General features: G+C 39.7%; 1 protein-coding gene across 1 annotated transcript in view; it reads left to right on the forward strand.

The window, feature by feature from the left end:
* Positions 1–6,041, forward strand: part of CD109 (CD109 molecule) — a 284,990-nt gene extending 278,949 nt beyond the window's left edge. The window contains exon 34 of the mRNA XM_040430041.1: positions 4,947–6,041. Within this exon, the coding sequence (XP_040285975.1) occupies positions 4,947–5,116 (170 nt within the window). The 3' untranslated portion in view covers positions 5,117–6,041. The remainder of the gene's footprint in view (positions 1–4,946) is intronic.
* The last annotated feature ends 11,761 nt before the right edge of the window (positions 6,042–17,802 follow it).

The following is a 17,802-nucleotide window of genomic DNA, read 5'->3' on the forward strand; positions in this document are numbered from 1 at the left end:
CCAATACCACCTCTCTGCTGAAGACACTTAAATCTACCTCTCTGGCCTAGATGTCACTTCCCTGCTATCCATAATTCCAGCGTGTCTGTCAGCTATATCTTCATTCTTCTCCTCTCCGCTTCTTAAAACTTAACATGAAGAAAACTAAATTAATAATCGTTCCTCCATGTCACACAGCCCTCCCTAACTGACCTATCCAATACAGTTAAGAGCACAATGCTTTCTCCAGTTGCCACAAGTCCCCTGCCTGGGGATAACATTTGCTTCTGCCTTATCCTTCAAGCCACGCAATCAAACCTTTACCTCTTCCTGCCACTTTCAACTCAAGAACTTCTTTCATATTCACTCCTTTCTCATTCCTGAAGCAACTCAAATGCTAGTGCATGCCCTTGTAATCTCTCGCCTAGACTATTGCAACATCCTACTCTGTGGCCTCCCATCTAGCACTCTTGCACCCCTCCGATCTATCCTCAGCTCTGCTGCCTGGTTATTCCACCTATCATCTTGTTTCTCTTCTGCCGCTCCTCTCTGCCAATCCCTTCACTGGCTCCCCATTTCCCAGTGAATTCCTTTTAAAATACCCATAACTATGTATAAGGCATCTACAACTTGCCATCCCTTTACATCTCTCATCTGCCTTCCTGATACATGCCAACACATAGTCTTCGATCCTCAAAAGACCGCCTTCCTTTTTTCTCCTCCTGTCTTTTCTTCACGCAATCATCTTCAAGATTTCTCACATGTATCCCCATACTCTGGAACTCGCTATCCCAGCACATCAGATTCTCCCTCAACATCCAAAACTTCAAAAGCAACCTAAAAACCCACCTCTTCTGGAAAGCCTACCACCTACAATGAGTATGTTGCCACCGTACAACCAGATGGAGCAGCTTTTACGCTCACCTACTGTGCCCTCTTCCTTCCCTTGTTGATTGTAAGCTCTCACAGGTAGGGTACTCTCCCATTCTGTAGCAGTTTAATAGTTTTATATTTATCTTATTGGTATTTTGCATTATATATGTGTAACCCTCTCTTGAAATAGAGCACTATGGAATTAATGGCACTTTCAAATAAATAATAATAGTAATGATAATATAATAGGTAATTTTAAGATAATAGGGCAGATCCATTTATTTTCCATTCATTATTATTTATTAAATGACAAAAACCTAGGATATGCTTGTTGTTATGCATATGGTATATCCTGTGCCAATAGTTCTCATTATCTTTATCAAGATCTATTCTGTCACAAAGAAATACATGCTATGAAATCAATGTATAATACAAGGAAAATAAGAAATTAGAAAAAGGCTAAACTAAGCATTACCATAAAATTAAATGCTCAGAATCAAGAAATATAGTAATATTTATATGCTAAGCTGTATTTCTCTTGCCCTTTAGCTATGCTTTTAAACTTGTATTGCAGCCTGTTCTGTGATCTGTACTTGTACATGACCTTTAAATATTTGTGCGTGTTTCCAATTGATAGTCAAATTTAAAGAGGTGTTGTAGTATACTTGTCAGTTTTTTTTGTAATGTATTTGGAAGGTTTGTATGTGTTCGGCATAAGGCCTGTTTCACATCTGCAGTTTGATATTCGACAGTAAATCGGGCCGGACAGCCATGCGGTTGCTTCCGGCAATGTCGGAATGCAGAGAGATCCGGCAGGCTGTTCCCTGTCGGAACGGCCTGTCGGATCTCAAACCACAGATGTGAAACAGGTCTAAGGCTTCTTTGTTACAGAAGAACTTTAAATATGTAAAGGGTTGCAAACAGATAAAGCATATACTTATCTCCTACAAGACTCAAAGCCATAGTCTGAGGAGGCTTTTATACTCTGTATGGCAACCAGCTAAAAAGACATTTTGGAAGGGACCTTATGAGGAGCCAAAGTAAGTTGTTGCTTGTGGCAAATGGGAAAACATATACTTGTACAGTGTAGGCTCAATAGTAACATCAAATTGGGAGGCAAAATTATACTGGGGACGGAAGCAAAGTCAGAAGATTTTACAAAGTACAAAGGGATAAAATGAGAGCAGAAACTATATTTGAAATCAAGAGGCTACAGGTCTAATATTAATAATCAAAAACTGTAGGAATAGTCATTCTAAATAATACTAGGTGGACCTTCTTGTTAAATCGTGTATGTGTTTTATCAGGTGGATAGTCTTGAGCATAAAGCCTAGAGTGGTGGCAGTAAGTGGTCTGCACATCTCAAAAGAAGGGCTTCCATGCAATCTGATTGTACATTGTTGCTTGGCTGATTATTCCTTTCGATGAGTATTCCTCTCAATGATGACTGGTTGAGAGCAGCTGCCTAACAGGCAGTAACTCACAATGTTTCCTTCAAACATCCTTCTAAGTTGAATGCAAGACACAGTATACAGCCCATTAAATACTACTTTTGAAACTTGTTCTGAATTGAAGGAAGAAGGTACCAGAGCTAAATAAATTGAAGATGAAGCAATTTATGCATTGTTAGTATATATGATATACTTTTGTCTTATTTTCCTTTTGCCTAGATCCTTTCCATGGAGGTGTGTGTCAGTCTCAATTTAATTGCTGTTCTGCAGTTTCCTGTACTAGTCTGGGTTGTTTACTTCACTTAAAAGAGTTCTCTAGTTTCTACATATCGATGATCAGATCAATAGGGGTACAGCAACCCTACCAATCAGTTGTCTTCATCACCTACTGGCAACAGACACAAAACAGTGGATGAAGCTGAAAGCAGAAGGCTCTGTCCACTGTGTAGTGGCCAGAGTACTGCAGCTCAGCTCCTTCCACTATGGTTTTCCTTTCATCGGCAGATGCCAAAAACAGCTGAACAGTGGGGGTGCCGCCAGGATAGGTCATCAATAGTGAAGACTGAAGTATAAATAAATTCGATTTGGCTGCTACTCCAAATTTTAAAAAAAATCTGCTTTGTCACAAATTACTTAATCACATAGCACATTTATTTGTAAGTAGTGGGTGCAATGACAGGGAACGGCGATTGCGTCGTTCTCCATCATTGTACCCCTAAGATGCTGCGTTCATGCATGATCGCAGCATCTGATATTAATAACAGAGTGTAAAAAAATAATAATAATAATAATACTTACCTGATCCCTTTTTTGATGAGGGGGGCCAGCCATCGCTATCTTGTTTGATGGTCTGGTGCGAAATCTTGCATGGCCCAAGTTAATGTTATCACACCACCTGGCGTGGTGACATCATACGTCACAGCGCACGGAATTTCGGCTGAGATGCAAGGTGGTGGTGGCCAGCCCGTTGCGAGCAAATCGATCAGGTAGGTATTATATTTTAGTTTTTTACACTATTTCAGTTTAAATAGAGGAAATTCTGCTTCTCGGCGAATCAAATTAATCCTGAAATTCGGATCGAAGTCCACGATTTGGTCATCACTAATCATCAATAGTGTTGAGCGCGAATATTCGAATTGCGAATTTTTTTCTCGAATATCGCAATTTCGAGATTTCGCGAATATTTAGAATATCGTTCTATATATTCGCGAAATCGAATATTCGTTTTTTTTCTTTTTTTTTTATTATATTTTTTTCTTTCCCACTTCCCTAAAGCTGTTCTTACCTGTCCTTTGGATTCCTGGCTCCCTGGCTGCTCCAGTCAGTGGCGTTTTCAACTTACTGCGATATTCCATATTAGCTAAATTACAATCTAATCTATATGTGTATTTTACGAAATTTCGCAATAGTCGCGATTGCGATGCGAGTAATATAACACGAAATATTCGCATGAAGATTTCAACTTAGCACTGCTATACTCCATATTCTAGCCTAATATGGAATATAGCTGTGCTAAGTTAGCACTGCTATATTCCATATTAGGCTAGAATATGGAGTATAGCAGTGCTAAGTTGAAATCTTCATGCGAATATTTCGTGTTATATTAGTCGCATCGCAATTTCGACTTTTTCAAATGTTCTTAATATTGCTCTAACTTCGTCTTTTAGAAATTTCGTAATATTGCTCTAACTTCGTCTCTTAGAATATTACGAATATTCTAAAAGACGAAGTTAGAGCAATATTACGAAATTTCGTAAAATACACATATAGATTGTAATTTAGCTAATATAGTGCTATAATCCCTTTTTTTACTGTAATTTTTTTTTGCCTCATCTGAACTTAAGTATTGTAAAATATGTACACTATTAAAAATTATTACTATAGCAGTATATTAGCTTAAATACAATCTATGTGTATTTTACGAAATTTCGTAATATTGCTCTAACTTCGTCTTTTAGAATATTACGAATATTCTAAAAGACGAAGTTAGAGCAATATTAAGAACATTTGCAAAAGTCAAAATTGCGATGCGAGTAATATAACACGAAATAGTCGCATGAAGATTTCAACTTAGCACAGCTATATTCCATATTCTAGCCTAATATGGAATATAGCAGTGCTAACTTAGCACAGCTATATTCCATATTAGGCTAGAATATGGAATATAGCAGTGCTAAGTTTAAATCTTCATGCGACTATTTCGTGTTATATTACTCGCATCGCAATTTCGACTTTTGCAAATGTTCTTAATATTGCTCTAACTTCGTCTTTTAGAATATTCGTAATATTCTAAGAGACGAAGTTAGAGCAATATTACGAAATTTCGTAAAATACACATATTAGCCTAGCCATAGTCATTAGCATAGGAACGTTGCCTTATACTATCAAGATAAATTTTCGCAATATGCGAAAAAAATATTTCGCGATAATTGGAATAATTGCGAATATTCGATTTCGACGAATATAACACGAATATTCATGCGAATATTCGCGAAATATCGCGAAATCGAATATGGCACCTCCCGCTCATCACTAATCATCAATATAAAGAAACCAGAAAACCCCTTTAAATATCCTACAACAGTTTCTATCATTGTTGAGTACTAATAAACATCACCATTATTATTATTTTATTTTTGACAGGGAGAAGGGCAGTAAAAAACTACAATTCTGAAGTAATGAAGACATTGTCCCCTTGCTCATTCTGTAAGGATGAATGTAGCATATGTTTGGAAGGCAACGATGCATCTCAACCATCTACTGCCCTGTCTTATTCCTTATTGTTATTTATATTGTTTGTCATATGTATGTAAAAAAAACTAATTTACAGTAGTAGCAATGTCACATTTCATGTGTGTGTCCTACAGGTTTACTGAGCAGTATTTCCAAGTGTCATTGGTTTCTTGCACCAAACAAAGTTGTGTATATGTATATGAGGAACCAGTGATCATCACTGCTTTAAATAAGAATCTGTATTTACATGTAGTTTTATACTGACATTTCTTACATTATGCCCCCAGCGCTTTTGTATTATATTTCTGAAATCACTTTTTTTATTTCTCAAATCTATTTTGCCGTCTCTTAAGAAATACAATTATTCAGTTTTTCTCTTTAGTTTTAGGCAACAAAAATGCAAAAGAAATGCAGACAGATAATAAACTGCTGTGGTATTAGAAATGTCTCACATAATGAATGCTTCATAATCCAGGTCTAAATCCAGAACTTCATCTTAAATTTAAATGCCACTTTTGATATCCCCCTGCATTGCCAGAGGATGTGTTTAATTTATGACGAGGCAAATGCCTCATCATAAATTAAGTACATCCTTTGGAAATTCGTCCGCCTATCATGGGATCTATGCCAGATCATAGCTGGTGTAGATTTCAGTCATTGTTTATACTAGAAAACTGGTGTACATGAATAATAGGTCTGCCGCGGCCAATGACCATGCCCACACCATGCCTTCTTTTCACAAAATGGAGAGAGCAGCGTAAAAATGCAGTTTCACCAATTTTTTAAATGCCATTTAAATAGTTGCAAACCCAAAGCTTACTACCGTTTTCTGCCAATTTCTGGCATAGAGGCATGATTAACGAACCCCTATGTCTCTATAACAGAGTATTTAAATACCGAGAACTAGAGATGAGCAAAGTTTTCAGAAATTCGATTTGGATGCTTTGGTGACTTTTTTCAAGAAATTTGCTTTTATGCAGACAGATCCGCACCTATAATGCAAACGCTTGCATCCGTTCAGAACGGATCCGTCTGCATAACAGCTTTTTCAGATCTGAGTTTTCACATCGTGAAAACTCAGATCCGACAGTATATTCTAACACAGAGGCGTTCCCATGGTGATGGGGACGCTTCAAGTTAGAATATACTAAGAACTGTGTACATAACGGCCCCCTGCTGCCTGGCAGCACCCGATCTCTTACAGGGGGCTGTGATCCGCACAATTAACCCCTCAGGTGCCGCATCTGAGGGGTTAATTGTGCGTATCATAGCCCCCTGTAAGAGATCAGGTGCTGCCAGGCAGCAGGGGGCAGACCCCCCTCCCTCCCCAGTTTTAAATTCATTGGTGGCCAGAGCGGCCCCCCCGCCCTCCCCAGTATTAAATTCATTCTAGGCCAGTGCAACCCCCCTCCCAACCCAGTATTAAATTCATTGGTGGCCAGTGCGGCCCCCCCTCCCTCCCCAGTATTAAATTCATTGGTGGCCAGTGCGGCCCCCCCTCCCTCCCTCCCCAGTATTAAATTCATTGGTGGCCAGTGCGGCCCCCCCTCCCTCCCTCCCCTGTATTAAATTCATTGGTGGCCAGTGTGGCATAGTGATGGGGACGCTTCAAGTTAGAATATACTAAGAACTGTGTACATAACTGCCCCCTGCTGCCTGGCAGCACCTGATCTCTTACAGGGGGCTATGATACGCACAATTAATCCCTCAGGTGCGGCACCTGAGGGGTTGATTGTGCTGATCACAGCCCCCTGTAAGAGATCAGGTGTTATGTACACAGGCAGTTATGTACACAGTTCTTAGTATATTCTAACTTGAAGCGTCCCCATCACTATGGGAACGCCTCTGTGTTAGAATATACTGTCAGATCTGAGTTTTCACGATCTACCTCAAATAGGATGGTATATTCTAACATAGAGGCGTTCTCATGGTGATGGGGATGCTTCAAGTTAAAATATACCATCGGATTGGAGAAAACTCCAATCCGATGGTATATTAATAGGGACTCCTGATTTTACATTGAAAGTCAATAGGGGACGGATCCGTTTGCAATTGCACCATATTGTGTCAACGTCAAACGGATCCGTCCCCAATGACTTGCATTGTAAGTCAGGACGGATCCGTTTGACTCCGCACGGCCAGGCGGACACCAAAACGCTGCAAGCTGCGTTTTGGTGTCCGCCTCCAGAGCGGAACGGAGCCAAACTGATGCATTCTGAACGGATCCTTATCCATTCAGAATGCATTGGGGATGAACGGATCAGTTCGGGGCCGTTTGTGAGAGCCCTCAAACGGATCTCACAAGCGGAACCCCAAACGCAAGTGTGAAAGTAGCCTTATTCACCCCAATTTGAGAATCAAGGCCTAATAGAATTGCTTATCTATTAAACAAAGAGGACACTGTTCAATGAGATAGCTCTGTGCCCTAAACAGGGATTATTGCAAACTATGCTGTCTCCTATGGATCCCTTCAGAATCAGATTACAGTCCCTGCAGTCTCCCTATAATCTCCCTACAATGTGTAAAAACTCTGCCTACGACCTCCTTACACTATCCCTGCACTCCCTGGAGCAGCATTTCTAGACAAAGTGTAACATTTAATATATTTAGCACAAAGTATACCAACTCAGACTCAAGGAAAACTGACACCAAGTATTGTCATGTCTCATGATAAATTCCCCCCTATGTACACTAAAAACAAAAAAAAGTCAGAATAAAACAGATTTTATGAGTTTACATTTGACTGTTTTCTTGGTCACTTGTTAAAGGGTTTGTGCAGTACTATGATATTGATGACCTATCCTTAACTGTTGCTTAAATGGGACGTACAGTTGTAACTACATCGCAAAAAAATGCTACAAGTTAGATGGTGTAGAGTTAAATAGTAAAAAGGATGCAGCACTCACACAAGCATTGCAACCGCTTCAAACTTGACGAGGGTCCAGAGGGTTAAACCCCTTCCCACCTGATATTGATGACCTATCCTGAGGGTATACAATGTCACCTGTACTTCTGAGTATTTAGGTGGTGCCAGGTGGAGGGCTTGTAAGGCCAAACAATTGAAATAAAAGATACCATGGCACTCAATGGAAGCTTTCATTAATATGTTTGCTTTATTTTACATACAATCCAGTGAGGTCCAGAATATTACATATGATAATAGTATGTAGCCTCTCATGAATAGGGACATCCAGCATTTCCATGACTGCTCCACTCTAGCCACAGACTCATGTTGCTAAGGAAGGTCATCTAAAACCGAAATTCATGGGTGGTTGCATAATATTATAATATGTAATATTTTGAACCTCACTGGATTGTGCCTAAAATGAAGCAAATCTATTGAATCAAGCTTCCATTGAGTGCCATGGTATCTTCCATTTTGAGGATAAGTCATCAATATCATAGCAGTGCACAACCTATTTAAAGGAATTTTCATAGTTGATGCTTGAGCTTTTAGCGTTAGTAGTACTGTTGTAGATGACTGTGAGGTTATTTATGTTTTTGTACCTCTACAATTGCTCCCATTTCTACATTTACATTAAAATGTTTTGTTTTATTGCTACTGTGAAATGTGGTTTAATTATTTTATTTCTCAAGGTGCAACTGAGTATTTCCGTTCACACTGGAACAGATTTACTTAGATTTATCTGTTTTATCAACCTTTTTTGCTGACAGATACATTTCCTGTTATGAAGTTATATTTGCATTTTGTGACATATAAATTTGTGGTTATACGTGGCACATATGTAGGTTACTGAAGTATAAAATATTTATAAGTAAAGCAAAAATTACTATAAAATCAGTTTGCGATGTTATCACTTTACCATTAGTTAAAATTTTTGCTGTAGTATAAGAGCCCTTTTACACAGACTATAGTTTGGGACAATTCTCAGGGACAAACATTCATATGAACACTTGTTCCCACCATTGCCATCAATTAATTCACTGCCTGGAGAAAATGCTAAAAGGAAAACAAATATAACTTTATTGAGTATCAAATGTATACAAACACATATGGGGTAGCGACAGGCATGCCGCCACCAACAGGGCAACTCTGAATACCATGCTTTCTTTGCTCCTGATCAACTTAGTAACACTAGGTGAAATGTTTTTAGCGGATATATAGAATAAAGCAGGGCTCCCTGTACTGCATAGAGCTAGGCTGAAATTATATAGCCCAACTCAGGTATAGTAATTACAAATTCAGCGTCTTGCCACTTTAGATGCCTCAATATAGCTAGTTGTGTTGGTAGGGGCTCTGAGCAATTTAGTCTGAGTCACGGGGACCTCCACTCCAGCTGTGAGTTACCTATACTATCACAGTTATCACTCTAGCTATACAGGCAGGTGCCAGTGCGTGGCGGCTTATATTATCAATAGCCCTATACCACCGGCTGATTATAGTGGCTAGGTGGGGAGGGTTTGGTTATACCTACTATCAGTGGCACTTGTGGCAACCAGGGAGACTGGGATATGAGTTGTATGGTCCTATCTCCTTTACAATTTTCCCCGGGAGACCGATCATGCCACTGAGTTACCCTCCGGCCTCTTTTAATGTAGGCACAGTGCACAAATGAGTGTGAGGAACCGGTTCACACAGCAAATGTTTAAAGTTCCTACTGGGGCGATAGATGATCAGGTTACACTGTATCATTGCTATATTTGGCCACACCACTTGACTATTTCACTACCCCCATATGTTTTTTTATACATTTGATACTCAATAAAGTTATATTTGTTTTCATCTTAGCGTTTTCCCCACGCAGTGAATTATTTGATATTTTTGAGAATGCCTAATACCTTATCTTTTGGCCGTGATTTTGGTGCCACCAATTACCCGAAAAATAGCAAACACTTATTTTATAAAACAAAAACTGCCTAGGGACCACCAGAACATCCATGTTTTACAGGTTAGGGCAGAGCTAAAGCCCGCCTATTAGTGCCAGTGACGTCACCGGGAACACTGCTAGGCAGAAGCCTCCACCTAGCAGGGACCCAGTATGTCACTGGACCTAATGAAAAAGCCCTTTGCCTGCATGGTTCAGCACAGATCAAGGGAGAGCATTGGAGCATGAGAGCAGGAGAGGGGCTGCCTAGGTAAAGACGGGGATATGTCCAACCACTTTAATGTTTTATTGATAAATAAATTGTGTTTCTCTGTTTGATACTGGTTCTCTTCTGGATGAAGAGCTTACACATATAATTCCTCTTATTTTGGTTGCTGCAAAAAAGCTACATTAAATTGCTAGATTTATAATGACCCTCAGAAGAATGCACAATTTATAAATATTCTAAAATTTATATTGGTAATGGAATAGCTGGACATACGCCAAAACAAACAAAATGTATAACAGAAAAAATGGGGTTTAATTATGATACGCCTATATGATATAGATAATTTTAATTTGATGATTTTACATGTGTTCAGGGTGAGGATGATAATGCATAATAAAATATCTATGTGTTTTATTACATTTGATTTAATTTGTTTGTTATTTAATTCTTGACGACTGTTTTAACCCCCAAATTTAAAGGTCAAGAGAATTTTGAAATTTTTTGTTTATTGCTTCCTCACTTTCCATTACCCATAATTTTTTATGCTTAAAGTATCAGAAAAATGACCCCAAAAAGTCAAAAACAACTGCTACGTATGACTTTTTGAAGACAGAATTCTGGCCTGCAGGGCTTAATAAATTCCTCTCTAAAATCTTATTTGCTTTTGCAGCTGCTGTCTGACATTGTGTACTGCTGCTTAGTCAGCTTGTAACCAGAATACCTAAATCGTTTTCTTCTTCTGTTGCTCCCAGTTTTAATCCATATATATGCTGCAACATGAATACTGAGGTCTGGGTGTATTACTTTATGTTCATCAACATTGAAACTTCATGTGACACATTCATACTCATGCTGCCAGCCTAAGTTGCAGATTTTTCTGGCATAATTTTCAGACAAATATATTATAGCATTTAATTTATATTACCGTATTTTTCGCCCCATAAGACGCACTTTTTCCCCCCAAAAGTGGGGGGGAAATGCACCTGTGTCTTATGGGGCGAATGCTGCCACTTTACATCGCAGTCTGCGATGCTGCAGCATCGCAGACTGCGATGTATCAGCTGGAGGGGGAGGGAGGAGGGGCCGGTGTCATGCAAATGCGGCGGGGCTGGTGCGGTCGGTGGCACAGGCACGTGACATCAGTGAGCTACGGCCGCTCGCCCGCCCTGCTCTGCCCGCTACAAGACATTTAGTAAGTAGTACAGATGGGGCTGGGGATCAGAACTTTAATTAAAGTTATTATTATAAAAGGTTTAGGCAATAAAGCAGTGAGTGAGCGGCGGGGCCGGAGTACAGTGACCGCACCGGCCCCGCCATATTTGCATGACACCGGCCCCTTCCACAGGTTTAGCTCTGGTATATTAGGGCATCTATGGATGCCACTATTATGGGGTGGGGGATATGTGGATGGCACTGTTATAGGGTGGGGGATCTGTGGGTGACACATATATAGCAGTGCCATCCACAGATCCACCCCCCATAACAGTGCCATCCAGAGATCCCCTTCCATAACAGTGCCATCCACAGATCTCCCCCATAACAGTGCCATCCACAGATCACTCCCCATAACAGTGCCATCCACAGATCCCCCCTATAACAGTGCCCCCTCAGATCCCCCCATAACAGTGCCATCCAGAGATCCCCCTCCATAACAGTGCCATCCACAGATCACCCCCCATAACAGTGCCATCCACAGATCACCCCCCCCATAACAGTGCCATCCACAGATCTCCCCCATAACAGTTCCATCCACAGATCACCCCCCATAACAGTGCCATCCACAGATCCCCCCTATAACAGTGCCCCCTCAGATCCCCCCATAACAGTGCCCTCCACAGATCCCCCTATAACAGTGCCATCCACAGATCCCCCATAGTAGTGTCATGCACAGACCACCATTAGTTTAAAACCCACCAAAAGCACACCTTTTGGTTAAAAATATTTTTTTCCTTATTTTCCTCCTCAAAAACCTAGGTGCGTCTTATGGGCCAGTGCGTCTTATAGGGCGAAAAATACTGTAATTTTTTTGTATAGGTCCGGGCATATTTTTTTTTTACTGCAATCACAGTTAAAATTAATAGGGGGCATAACTTTATTGTACTGGTCAAAGGTATGGGAGTATAAAATACAATAGACTACAATAGTTTTTTTTTGCTCTTTAAGAAAAGGGGTACACAGTGCGTGCACAGATTCCAAAAGTGCCAGCATACGCATTAGAACAAAGCTTGGGGGGAGAAGAGTAGGGATGAGCGAATCGACTTCGGATGAAATATCCAAAGTCGATTCGCATAAAACTTTGTTAGAATACTGTACGGAGTGAGCGCTCTGTACAGTATTAGATTTTTAATTGCTCTATATTACATTTTCTGTGAGGCAAGGTAACCAAAAAATTGCTGTTTTGGCACTGTTTTTATTTTTTACAACATTCATCTGACAGGGTAGATCATGTGCTATTTTTATAAAGCAGGTTGTAAAAGACGCAATGATATCAAATATGTCTACTGTCTTTGTTTCAGTTTTACATAATAAAGCATTTTTAAAAATAATTATGTGTCTCCATTTTCTGAACGCCATCTTTTTTTTATTTTTATGCCGATCGTCTTTTGCAGAAAGAGTTGACATTTTTATTGGTACCATTTTTGGGTACATATGATTTTTTGATCATTCATTATTACACTTGGGGCAAGGTGACCAAAAAATTGGTAATTTTGGCACAGTTTATACTTATTTATTTTTACAGCGTTCACCTGAGGGGTTAGGTCATGTGACATTTTTATAGAGCAGATCGTTACTTATGTGTAAATACCTAATATGTATACTTTTTCTTATTTATTTAACCACTTGCCATCTGGGCCATTTGCCCCCTTCCTGACCAGGCCTAATTTTGCAAAACTTACATATCTCACTTTATGTGGTAATAACTTTGAAACGCCTTTACTTATCCAAGTCATTCAGAGATTGTTTTCTCGTGACACATTGTACTTCACGATAGTCATAAATTTGAGTCAATATATTTCACCTTTATTTATGAAAAAATCTCATATTTACCAAAAATTTTGAACAATTTGCAATTTTCCAATTTCAATTTCTCTGCTTTTAAAACAGAAAGTGATACCTCATAAAATATTTATTACTTAACATTCCCCATATGTCTACTTTATGTTGGCATAATTTTGGAAATGTCATTTTATTTTTTTAGGACATTAGAAGGCTTAGAATTTTAGAAGCAATTCTTCAAATTTTTAAGAAAATTGCCAAAACCCACTTTTTAAGGACCAGTTCAGGTCTGAAGTCACTTTGTGGGGCCTACATAGTGGATACCCCCTTAAATGACCCCATTGTAGAAACTACACCCCTTAAGTTACTTAAAACCGATTTTACAAACTTTGTTAACCCTTTATGCGTTCCACAAGAATTAAAGGAAAATGGAGATCAATTTTTTTAATTTCACTTTTTTGGCAGATTTTCCATTTTAATCCAATTTCTTCTTTAACACATCGATGGTTAACAGCCAAACAAAACTCCATATTTATTACCCAGATTCTGCGGTTTACAGAAACACCCCACATGTGGTCATAAACTGCTGTATGGGCACATTGCAGGGCGCAGAAGAAAAGGAACTCCACATGGTTTTTAGATGCCATGTCCCATTTGAAGCCCCCCCTGATGCACCCTTACAGTAGAAACTCCCAAGAAGTGATCCCATTTTGGAAACGAGGGGATAAGGTGCCAGTTTTATTGGTACTATTTTTGGGTACATATGATTTTTTTGATCATTCATTATAACACTTTATGGGGCAAGGTGACCAAAAAATTGGTTGTTTTAGCACAGTTTTTATTTATTTATTTTTACAGCGTTCACCTGAGGTGTTCAGTCAAGTGACATTTTTATAGAGCAGATTGTTACGGTCGTGGCGATACCTAATATGTATACTTTTTCTTATGTATTAAAGTTTTACACAATAGCATTTTTGAAACAAAAAAAATATGTTTTGTGTCCATGTTCTGAGAGCTATAGTTTTTTTTTTTTTTGAGAGATTTTCTTATGTAGGGGCTCATTTTTTGCGGGATGAGGTGACTGTTTTATTGGTACCATTTTGTGGGACATACACCTTTTTGATCACTTGGTGTTTTTGTGATGTAAGGTGCCAAAAATGGCTTTTTTTGACAGTTATGTTATAAAATTTTTATGGTGTTTCTTGGACTGGGTCGATTATGTGATATATTTATAGAGCCGACCGTCACGGATGAGGCAATACCAAATATGTCTATTTTATTTTATTTTTTCTATTTTTTTTTTTATTCCTTACTTGGGGATTTTTTGTTTTTACATTTAAAACCTTTATTTTATCTTATTTTTTTAACACTTTATTTTTTATTTTTTATTTTACACTTTTCGTCCCCCATAAGGTCATACAAGACCTCTGGGGGACATTTACTTCACTTTTTCATTTTTTTTTCACTGTTGATTTCTCCTGTAACTGGGGCTGACATAGTAGCCCCAGTTACAGGAGAAATGCACCCCCCAGAGAGGCTGTACAGCGCTGTACAGCCTCAGTGCAGGGCTGATCGAGGTCTCTGAAAGACCTCACACAGCTCCTGCTCTCTCCGGTCCCGGCGGTCGGTGAGCTGTGTATGCAGAGCTTCCTGCTCTGCATACACAGCGCTCGGTGAGCGCTCTGTATGCAGCCATCCAGAAGGCAGGGACACCTGGGCACTGTCCCTGCCTTCTCTAAGGGTTGCCCTGCTGTCACTGACAGCCGGCAACCCGATCAGCAGCTGCACGATTAGCGTGCAGCTGCAGTCTCTGAACGGACGTTCTGGAACGTCCGTTCAGAAATAGAGAACCACCTCCCGGAACTTATAGTCTATGGGCAGACGGGAGGTAGTTAAGTTTTACACAATAATAGCATTTTTGAAACCAAAAAAATGTTTTAGTGTCTCCATAGTCTGAGACCGATCGTCCGACTGAGACCGATTGTCTTGGTTAAGATCTCATTTTATCAGAGATGAGGTGACAGTTTGATTGGTACTATTTTGGGGGGCATACACCTTTTTATCGCTTGGTGTTGCACTTTATGTGATGTTAGGTGACAAAAAATGGCTTTTTTGGCACTGTTTTTATTTTATTTTTTTACAGTGTTCATCTGAGGGGTTTGGTCATGTGATATTTTTATAGAGCTGGTTGTTAAGGACGTGGCGATACCTAATATGTATACTTTATTTTATTTTTTTCACCTTAACACAATAATAGCATTTTTTAAACAAAAAAATAATGTTTTAATGGCTGTATTTTTTTTTTTTGTGATTTTCTTATGTAGGGGCTCATTTTTTGCGGGATGAGGTGATGGTTTTATTGGTAGCATTTTGTGAGACATATGCTTTTTTTGATCACTTGTTGCCCTTTTTATGATGTAACACAGGTGACAAAAATGGCATTTTTTTAACATTTTTTATTTTTATTTTTTTTATGTTTTTTATCGTACAGGGTGGATAATGTTTATAGAGCCGGCCGTCACGGACGCAGCAATACCAAATATGTTTATTTTATTTATTTTTTTTATTAAAAAAAAATATATATATTACTTAATTCGGAATAATTTTTTTTACATGTGAAATTTTTTTTTTTTTTTTAATAATTTTTTTATTTTTTATTTTACACTTTGCCTCCCCCATAAGTTCATACAAGACCTCTGGGGGACATTTAACTTCACTTTTTTTTTTACTTCTGATTTCTCCTGTAACTGGGGCCCCCAGTTACAGGGGAAATACACCCCCCAGAGAGGATGTACAGCATAATACAGCACTGTACAGCCTCAGTGCAGGGCTGATCAAGGTCTATGGAAGACCCAACAGCTCCCGCACTCTCCCGGCCCCGATGATCACACGACCACCGGGGCCGGGACAGGAAGCGCGTAGCGCTTCCTAATCTGTATACACAGCGTTCGTTGAGCACTGTGTATACAGCGATCTAGAAGGCAGGGACACCTTGGAACTGTCCCTGCTTTCTCTCTGGGGTGCCCTGCTGTCACTGACAGCGAGCCCCCCGCTCTGCAACTGCATGATTAGTGTGCAGCTGCCATCTCTGAATGGACATTTTAAAACATCTATTCAGAGATAAACAATCACCCATAGGACGTTTATAGTCTATGGGTGGTCAAGTGGTTATATGATATTTAACTGCAAATTTACATTCTATTTTTCCTCAGTCTCATTTAGGATTTATTTTTTAAACGTTATGGGGGTCATTTATTAAGACCGGCATTTTAGACACCAGTATTAATAACCCCTATATCTGAAGTTATGAACAGGTGCAGGCCTTTACATAACTTTGGCGCATCTGGCACCAGTCTAAATGCAAGCCAGTCTCCTAGCTGGCTTACATTTAGACCATTTCTACACCTAAACAGGCATAGAAAATGATGAATTAGACATGACTACCGGCTGGACCCCTTTCCCGCCCATGCCAAGCCCACATTTTTTAGAGCTGGCATGAGCGGGGAAAAGTTGCAGATTGCGGCGCAATGGTTAGTTGTGATCTGCACCAGAAATACACCTAATATAGGAGTAATTCTGGATAATAAATATCACATTCCTATGTGAAAATACATTACTGATTGTGCATGTAGAATGCTGAGCATCAGTATCCCTAAGATATGCCCTAAGAGAGTTTATTAGTAAGCCCAGCCATTCTCAATGCCAGCGCTGATAGGGACCTGACAAAAAGAGCCCCAGGGGCTTTAATGGTTTTTCTTCTGGAATTATTATGCATAACAGATATGCCCATGTGTAGTGTCCCACTAGGTAGGCATGGGCACTACACAAGGGTCAATTGGGTGACGTGTTACTCCTGCTCACAAGGGACAGAAATATTATATTTGTCTATGCATTTAATGTATTTTTCTATGTGTTTTTACATGCAATGTTTCCCCTGTGTTAATGCTTAGCAGGCCTAGTTGGGTGCAATTAGACATCCTAGACGCTAGAGGGAGATAGGGAGCCCCTAGTATAAATGTTCAGGCTCAGACAGGGAGGGGTTAGTTCAGAGTCAGGAGTCTGTGGAGACAGAAGTAAGAGGGCACCAGCCAGAGATATGCTGAGGGCCTCCTCCTGACATGCAGCTTGATAGCCCTGGCTGCTAGCTACGTCCAGGAGGCTAGTGAAGAACCCTAGCCTGACTGCAGATCAAGTGAGCCTCAGTTAGCTCAGAAGATTACCCCAGTAGTAGGAATGTACCTCCTGGGAGAAACCTGCAGCTTCCCTACCAAGTAAGGACGACACAGCAAGGTCAGATAAGTAACCTGCTGGGCAGAGGTACTATAAAGTAAAGAGCAAGCGCCAATACTGGAGGAAGGATTTATATACCAAGGATTAAAGCCAGCAATTAGGCATCCAGGCCTTGGGATCCAGCCAGCTAGAATAGCTGAAGGGGATAGAGCAGCACTGTACTGCAAAGCATTAACTGTTTACCCTCCAAGTATCTTGCATGATTAATACCTGCCACTATTGAAAGTCAACCTGCTGGTGGAGTATTGTTCAAGGGACTGCATCATTATCAACTGTAACTGATTGTACAAAGTTGGACTGTTTTTCCACCAAGTAAAGCAACGTTTAGTTCACCAACTGTGTACTCATTTACTATTCCTATAAATCAGTGTGCCACCGTTACAGGCACTGGCGTCACGAACCTTAAAGGGACCTTACCTAAGGC

This window comes from Bufo bufo, chromosome 4 (genome assembly GCF_905171765.1).
Source record: "Bufo bufo chromosome 4, aBufBuf1.1, whole genome shotgun sequence".
Lineage (NCBI taxonomy): Eukaryota > Metazoa > Chordata > Amphibia > Anura > Bufonidae > Bufo > Bufo bufo.